The sequence below is a fragment of the Lepeophtheirus salmonis genome, chromosome 6 (assembly GCF_016086655.4).
Source record: "Lepeophtheirus salmonis chromosome 6, UVic_Lsal_1.4, whole genome shotgun sequence".
NCBI classification, from domain to species: Eukaryota; Metazoa; Arthropoda; class Copepoda; order Siphonostomatoida; family Caligidae; genus Lepeophtheirus; species Lepeophtheirus salmonis.
In genome coordinates, this window is record NC_052136.2 from 6,054,403 (window position 1) to 6,063,183 (window position 8,781).

Consider the following 8,781-nt stretch of genomic DNA (forward strand, 5'->3'; position numbering starts at 1 on the left):
AAGCTCTAATTACCCAATTACACGACAGATTCAGAGGATTTTTGATACAGATATAACGGCATTACCTCAATTTATTTTTCCTCCTTATCTGGGTTCGAAACATAAATTGGCTGAATTCGAATAAGCTCTTGTTAAGTTCCTGTGAATGATTGCCATAAATTATACTTGAATAATAGTTCCATCTCGGGAAGAGTTATATAACTACCAATTCATTTTTGTCTCCTTCTTTAGGGAAAGAAAGGGACTTTTTAAAGGAAAGGTTGCAAGATACAACTAACTTTATGACATTTGTTCATCAATGCTTTCTTTCCCGAATAGGTACAACTTTGCACAATACTCTGGCATAGAGTTGTATAAAAGTATATCTAGAACGCGTATGAAACATTTTCTGGTTGCCAATCTGAACAATTCATTTTTTGCCTGAGCGGTTATTATATTTATTGAAGAAAGAACATCTAATTTACTATAAAGTGTAAATACAAGAGTAAGTATTCATAAATATCGGAGAGTAAGACTAATGATTTGTATTTGGAGTAATGATAAGTTTAAGTCCTACTTGGACTCGGAGTAGAATTGAGGTCAACATCAGAGTAATACGTGTCAATGTCCTTATTTGAAACGGAATAGGATCTGTGAATATTTCCTTTCATCTGAGTAAAAGCTGCTTGTATTTAATAAAAAAAACACCTTACGACAGTTAAATGCTCACGGTTACCAATTCGTTTTTCTGTTTATTTTTTTTTCTAACCATACCTCTAACGCTACTCATGTACCCCTTACAAGTTGCGCAGATGATTTATTACGTGTGAAATTGCATCGAACTCTAATAAAAGTACTTCAATTTGCAGCTTAGGACTATTATATATATTTCCATAGTATAATGGGTTTGTTTAAATAGATCATTAGGTAAACAATTATTATTGTATAACAATATAAAAATAAATCTTTAATAATAATTGATGTCAGAATGAAAGTAAAAAATAAAATAATAATGGACATGGGGGAGGGGGGGGATCAAATGTATTTAAAGGCAGTATTAACACTAGTGCTTTGAACCTATGATATATTTAATAATTATATGTAGCTTTCAATAGCCTTGGCAGCTTGTTTCACTCATATTGACATTTTTTTTCGGCAGTAACGAATTATACCAAATCTTTTGTGTTTTTCTCTATAACATATTAATTAATAAATACAAAAATATCATAGCTCTTTGTTGATTTATTTGGGACTAAAAATTAATGTATTTGGTAAGTATCATAAGATCCTCTAGCTAAAATTTGGTATCTATAAAATTATTATATATATTTATATAAAAGATTCACATAATTTAATGAAAATTTATCATATACTACAAGGGCTATTAAGAAGTATAAATTGGAATGTTTATCACATACAAATGTCTGAGATCATACAAATGATTAATTAAATAATTATCAGTGTTTTTCTTTTACAATACAAAATTTACAATGTACATAATTCTGAGTAAATTCAGTCTCTAAAAAAATAAGTGAATACAAGGTATTTTCAACTCTTAAACTCTTAATTAAAGATAATTTTACTTTCTTTTTATCAAAGGTAACTAAATTTTTGATTGGAAACAGGTTTGGCTTAATAAGTATTTAAAAAAAAAAATTTAAAGGAAAGATAATGGTTTTTATCCATAGCAGGTATAATTGTATATATGTATTTACAATATACAAGACTGTAGGTATGTTTGATCGTGTTTGTCGTTGATTTTGTTGTCTTAAAAAGTTTCCTCACATTAAGAAATTGTATTGTATGTATAAAAAAAAGTAGGGTTGTTGAAACGAAAAAAACATTTTCTACATATTATTATATAAAACAGCATGAATTTAAAGGGGATGGATTGTTTTTTAAGTAAATTACTTAGATATGTATCTCATGATAAATCCCTGGATGTCGCTTGGATTTGTAAATTGTCCAAAGAAGGCATGAGTAAAAATCGAAATTCAACATCAAAGTCCGAAGCATCATGTAGCCTTAGATTGAAATTTTTCATAAGCTTGGCCGTCATGATATAAATTTCTTGCTCCGCTAATTTCTTTCCTGGACAAATCCTTTTTCCAAAGCCAAAGGGCATGACAAGGCTCTTGTTGTGTGCGTAGTTGGTTGTGCCAAATTCAGTTACAGCTTCGGACTCTAACCACCGCTCTGGTATGAATTCTTTAGCTCGTGTAAAATTTTGCTCTTGGAGAGAAGCAATGCGTTGATGGCAAAGTACAACTGAGCCTGGAGGAAGTGAGTGTCCATTGCTTGTAATGATTTCTTCGTCTAAAATTCGAGCAATTTGGGAGGCAGTGGGGTAGAGTCTAAAACTTTCATTGACACAGCCTTTCAAATATTTCATTTCTTGAATATTTTCTTTTGTAATATAATTCTCACTTCCGAGGACCCTTTCAATTTCGGCTTGAAGCTTTTTTTGCTTTTCAGGATATTTAGCAAGGAGTAGAAGGGCGAAAATGACGGTGTTCCCTATGGTGTCTACTCCTGCTGTGATATAGTCCACAACTGATGCTTTAACATCTTTAATATCGACATTACCGCTAACAAGTTGGTGAATAATACTTTCCTCGTCGCAAAAATCCTTATTTTGCACAAGATTTTCATCAATCATAGCACCAAATGTACCGAAAAGATAGTCTTTATGTTTCACCAAAGACGTAAATACCCCTGAAAATGTTTCAGGAACGTATTTCCACCAAGGCAAGCCATACATAGATTCATTAGAGGATGACTGATAGCCTTGAATTGCATTCAAAATGCGAGCAGTGTCCAAGGCAATAGTGTCGGCAAGGAATCCCATTCTCCTTTCCAGAGCCACAGTGCAGACTGTTTCTAATCCCGCTCGGTATACAATGTCTTGAAAATCTTTAATGATCCCCTGTTCATTTTGTCTTCTTTTGATTAAACTCGTCAAATCGTCAGCAATGAGATTCATATGTGCAACGTAATTGGTAATTGTGCTGGATTTTGTGAGAGGCTTGGTCAATGTGGATCGAAGAGTATGCCAGGATGGCCCATTTAAATTGACCATACCAATGTTATTATATAATTCTGGTCTAGAATTACGGTAGTAAACATCCGCCTCATTCGGAGGACGAAGAGGATACTTTGATTTAGAGTTAAGTACTTTTTCTATTTCTTCTTTTTCAAACAAATGAATTAATGGAAAGTTCCAAAGAACGTTTTCCCTCACTACAGGCCCATAGCGAGCATATTTGTCCTCATTTGACTCATGATATTTTTCCATTTTGTACATTCCAAACCACCAATCAGAGTATTGCCAACTAGATCCAAATATAGGAAAGGCTCTTGGTCCTGGAATGTTCATCAAAGGATTTTTTATACTTGGTGTTTTGGAAAAGTAACTTAGTTTACTTATGAGTCTATTAACCAAGATGAGGATTTTTGATAGAGGTGGTGTAAATAAACTAATTAAAGCCATGAAAAATTGATTTAATATATCCATCTCTGAAAATAAGAAAAAATATAAGAACATTAGAAAGCTGGAAGAGCTCTGACATAGAGAGAGAAAGAGCGGGGGATTTCAAATTTGTAACATGGATTTATATTTGACAAGAGTAGATGATTCAAAAGTACACCCACATTGGTTTGCAGTGAGTGTTTAATAGAGCATGAGGGACAACAACAGCTACATAAAAAGGTCTTTACCGTAAAAGAAGGATGTTGATCAATAATAAGAAGATGGTTTGCTCTTTGGATAGTGGATATCGTAAACCCCTTCCAAGTCTTTATTTTTTAGTAAGCAGCTATTAAGAGTGTTTTTTAAATAATTCTTGTTGCTTCAAATTAATAACTATATTAATATATATTGAATAATAACAATGAACTAAATGAATGGACGGAATATTATTTTTCTTGAGTGGTACTTTCTCGGATGTGCTTCCTCGAATGATTTTCGTCTTAATGTGATCCAAATTTTATATGTCTATGAATTTCGTACTTTTCAACATCGAACGGACCAAACAGACCCGTGAAGCGCCTGCTTTTTGTGTGTGAATCGCCTGCTCTTATTCACCCCCCTTATGCCGGCGAGCCACGCACTTTTTAACCTAAAGACTACTCTCCTGTTACCACCACCACCACCACCACCAACAGTCACTCACCACCTACACCAACAGTAGTAGTAGTAGTTAGCATGAGCACTTTGAGTACCTTCATTCAAGCAGCAGCACTCCATATAATAAATAATTATGTACTCCTCTGTTGCTCGGAGGGAAGAGTACGTACATTTTGAGTAAAGTGCTATATGATGAGTTTTTATAGATAGATAGTCCATAGATGGGATGCATTTATTTTCGTTATCTTCAATTTTTGGTCATAAAAGTCGTTCATTGAGTAGGGATAAGAAGACGAAGACAGGGAGGAGACTATTCTTATAAATAATAATATAATATCTTCTTCTTTTTGTAAATTATATCATAAAAATGATATAATTTTTTCGTCAAGAGGAAAACTGTCATAAAATTGTGAGGGATGAGAAGATTCTTTTCAGCGGTCTTTTACTTTGAAAGTCCTATTGTTTTAAGAAGCTCTTGGAAAACAATACAAGGGGAAGGAGTCTACGGAAAATTATAAAAAGATCTTTTGAATATTATATTATTCCTGTTGAACGTCCGACTCGACTGTTCCGCAGATGAACGGCGATTACATCGCGGAAAAACTCAATAAGATTTGAAAGAATAATGATGGAACATTTGAAATCTAAAAAAATCCAAGATCAATGCAATGTTTATTCGAACAGAAAATGATGTGAAGGAGCAATTTGAATTTTTCGAGAGTAATTTGACTTCCTCTTAGTGTTTAAAATCTGTGAAGTGTGTTGATTGGATAGAGAAGGCCATAGTGGATATTCTTGTAACTCAAACATACATATTCATATAGACGGCGTTACCCCCACTTACTAAAAATTTTGACTCTATTTTTTCTAAGCCGTCGTTTTTTCTGCTTCTTTACTCTGATCAGCTTTGAAAAAAATCTTTTACGAAACTAGCTAACTACTACCAACTGATTTTGGGATTTGATGCTAAGATAACAAAATATAATAAAGGTGTGTTATTTTGTCAGCAGTCGATTTTTCTCATTTTTAAAATTTTATTTCGGAACGCTGATCGGCTCAAATTACTTCACTAGGGAAAAAATTCAGAATGTATTTTTGTGTCCCCTGTCGATTTCTCTAATTGTTTTCTCCTTCAACTGATTTTGAGGCTTTTTCTGTTTCTTTTTATTGGAAAGGTTGTGAGATACTAAGATACAGGTAGTGGAATGCCTATAAGTTAATTTGGTATAAGTCAAAAGTTATCATTCCTATATTAAATAATATTTACATAGTCGGGGAGATTGAGCAAGCTTCTTCCAAATGATTTTGGGCCTTTTGTCTCACGTTTCTTATAGGATTAAAATTTAAATGCCTTATTTTGTTGTCAACATACAATTTTTATAATTTTGTTCTCTTTATTAGTATTTCAAACGATTAATGATTGAATTTAACCTCTTGTTAAGAGCAGTGAAGAACAATTCCTTACTCTTAACAACCTCAATAACACAAAAATTTGCATTTCACATTGTTGTCATGTGTCAAATTTTTTGCTACCCCTTATCAATGCTCTAAATGTTTATTGATTGAGTTCAAATTTGCTCTTGTTAAGCTATAAATAATTGTTCTCCATAACTGTTAAATAATCATTCAAAAGTAAGGATGAATTCGTTAGCTAGGTCTTTCGTCAGGTCTTTATTCCCCTGTTTCTTTTAGGAGTAAAGGATGTAAGCAGGGGCGTCCGAATGGGTGGGCTAGAGGGGCTGTAGCCTCCTCCAAATTTAAGAATTTTTGCTTTTTGCAAAAATTTAATATTTAACATTTAATTTAATTTTGGAAATTTTTCAGCAGAAAATTTAATATTTGAATTTCTTTTTTGAAAAAATATTATAATTTCAATTTGATGTTTGAAATCTTTGTTTTAATTTTTTGTAGAAAACTTTTTTAAAGCAATTTTTTTAATATTTGAGATTTAATTTTTTGATTGTTTTTCAAAAAAATTACAAAAATCAACCCTCCCCTCTATAAAAAGAAAATATAATCCTGTAGAACCCCCTGGTTATTTACTGTAAGGATAACAATTAAGTTTTCAGCTGTCGATGTTTCTACTTCTTTTCCCTTTAGAGGTGTTCTATGTCTTGATAAGTCGAATTCGAAGAAACTCTTGAGAAGAGCTATGACCTATCCCCTTTAGTTTAACTAAAAATAATTTCATATTTGGGAAGAATAGGCTAACTACCATTTGATTTTTGGACCCTTTATTTCCTGTTTCTGTCAGGAGAAAAAGGGTCCGAGGTATAATAAAGTTGTTTGCTGTCTATTTTTTGACTTCTTTTCCAATTAAATGTAGTCTTCTGAGTGTTGTTGATTTGATTAATTGAAAAAAAAGCTCTTGTTAAGATGGTATAAACAATAATACTTTAATAATTTAGAAGAATTTGCTTGATTTTGGGTCTTTTTCGATATGTCATCAGTAGGCAGAAAGGTTATAAGATAAATTAAAGTTAAGAAGTGTCAGCTATCGATTTTGGTACTTATTTTTCTCTTAATATTAGGGTTCTGATCGTGATTGATTGAAAAAATTCAAAGAAACTTTTGTAAAGAGCTGTGATCAACTCTCTTTTATATAACTAGGAATAATTATATATTTGGGAAGAATTGACTAACTACTAACAGTGTTTTTCGAGCCCTCCTCCTAATTTTATAAAGCAAGATAGGTTGCGAAGTACAATAAAGATAAAAACGAAGTTATCAGCAATCGATTTTCTAGTTATCTTACCCTTAATATCCGTATTTTAAACGTCGTAGATTAATATAATTAAAAATATGCTCCAGTTAAGAATGAAGGAATTTTTGATCATTATTAGAATTTTTTTTCGATATTCAGGGAAATTATACAGCAGAGAAAAAAATTTAATATATCAAACTTTTTTCCGAAAATTTAATTTTTTTCCGAATAGCTTTGGATTTTGGATTTTTTTTTTTCATAACATTAAATTTGTTATGAATAGGTTTAGATTTTTGAATTTTTTCCCAAAAAATTTGATATTTAAAACTTAATTTTTTGAAATGATATTCCAAAAAATTTAATTTTTTGTAAATAGCTACGGATTTTTGAATTTTTTCGATTTTTTTTAACAAAAAATCCAAAAACCAATATATATAACCCTGCGTACGCCCCTGGCTGTTGTCAACAAGTTTGCTTTTTTTTAGATGATAAGTGGCAAGCTTTAATAACACTAGTGTTAGATTTCGGTTTGAAATGCATAAACCGGTCTTCCACCGTTATGATTAATAGCACACCGAATATATTCCATCTTTTAAAGAAGTTAGTTCTAGACTGACCTAATTTAAAAATTCTGTCTATATCCTTCTTACAATAAAATGGGTCTCATTTAAAATTGGGTCTAGATTGATTAAATTAATGAACTGTTTATGACGCCATGCGTGTTTCAAAATGGTGGACGTGGACCTACAATAACGCGGTATGAAGTTAAATGTCCTGTAAAAATTATATTTCCACAATTCATAAATCAGGATAGGAGAAAATCAGTCCATAGATTATAACTGAAAAACATCAGCATATATATTGAGACCAAAAATTCAACTCCTTGTTGTGTCATTCTGTGATCAAGTCACAAATCAATGTATTTTTTTATGTGTTGTGTAGTTAAACACTATTATATTTGTGATTATGTTGTGATTAACAGAAAGTAAAAGGTCTGAATAAAGTATTTTCTAATGGTGGGGTTTGGCTCCTTATTAATGGTCTAGTGTGTATTTTGTTACTTGAACGTTTCTATAGTCATAGAAGGACTGTAAAAATTGGGGCTGTTTTCAATCCATTTATGAAGTTTAGATTTAGTTTTAAACAGAAGTTGGGATTGTTGATTGATATTAATAACTTTTACAAATAGTTTTGCCTATATACTTAATTATAATTTAAGGGGGTTAAACTTAATAGTAATCAGTTTAGTTATTGTGAATAGATTGTCGCAAGTCCTCAAAATATGGTTCAAGTCAAGTTCCATGTCTTGAGTTCATGTTCTTGTGATCAATGTTCTTGCACAAAATGAAGTTAAATGTGTTGCATTGAAATTATATTTACGTAATTGAGGATTGGGTAGAAAATTGGACCGTGGATTCTGACCTAATCAAATTGGTTTAAATATAAGGACTCATAAAATTATCTATGATTGCGTTGTGGACGGAAATATCGGTCGAAGTTGGTTATAGAAAAAATATCTTAATACCAGACCGAAAACAAAAATTCGTTCTGGGACCAAGTCTCAACAAAGTACGTGATGCGGATGTCAACTTCACCTCTTTACTTTAGACGGGGCGTGGATCCTATGTATTTCCTTAAAAGGGATCAGGCTATTTCATGGGTGTACTTCACCCTCCTATATTCTACATATATATAAACTATAACTTATGTGAGTATTCCTATAAGCCTCTTTCACTCTTTCCAACCATCCCTTTGAACCAAAAAAAAAAAAAATAATAATAATACCATCGATAATAAAAAGTATAAGACAAAAAAAAAAAAAAGGTAAGTTTTTAACGTTCTTTATTTCGTTCGTTCCTTCGTTTTTCTCTACATATTTATCGGCAATAGGTGGTGGAGATGTTTCTTTCTTGAGTGGTGTGCCTTGGGTGAAAATGGTAAAGAACTTTTTCTTCTTCAAAAGAGATTCAAA

General features: G+C 31.8%; 1 protein-coding gene across 1 annotated transcript; it reads right to left on the reverse strand.

The window, feature by feature from the left end:
- Positions 1-1,203: 1,203 nt before the first annotated feature.
- LOC121120678 (ecdysone 20-monooxygenase) lies at positions 1,204-3,950 on the reverse strand. Its single transcript, XM_040715544.2, has 2 exons — positions 3,697-3,950; positions 1,204-3,495 (listed from the first exon to the last, which is right to left on the reverse strand). The coding sequence occupies exon 2, from the start codon at positions 3,491-3,493 to the stop codon at positions 1,904-1,906; it is 1,590 nt and encodes a 529-aa protein (XP_040571478.1). The 5' UTR covers positions 3,494-3,495; positions 3,697-3,950; the 3' UTR covers positions 1,204-1,903.
- Positions 3,951-8,781: the final 4,831 nt, after the last annotated feature.

What these genes read in the sequence shown, in the direction of transcription:
- LOC121120678 (XM_040715544.2), bottom strand. Translation starts at nt 3,493, where the DNA reads ATGGATATATTAAATCAATTTTTCATGGCTTTAATTAGTTTATTTACA.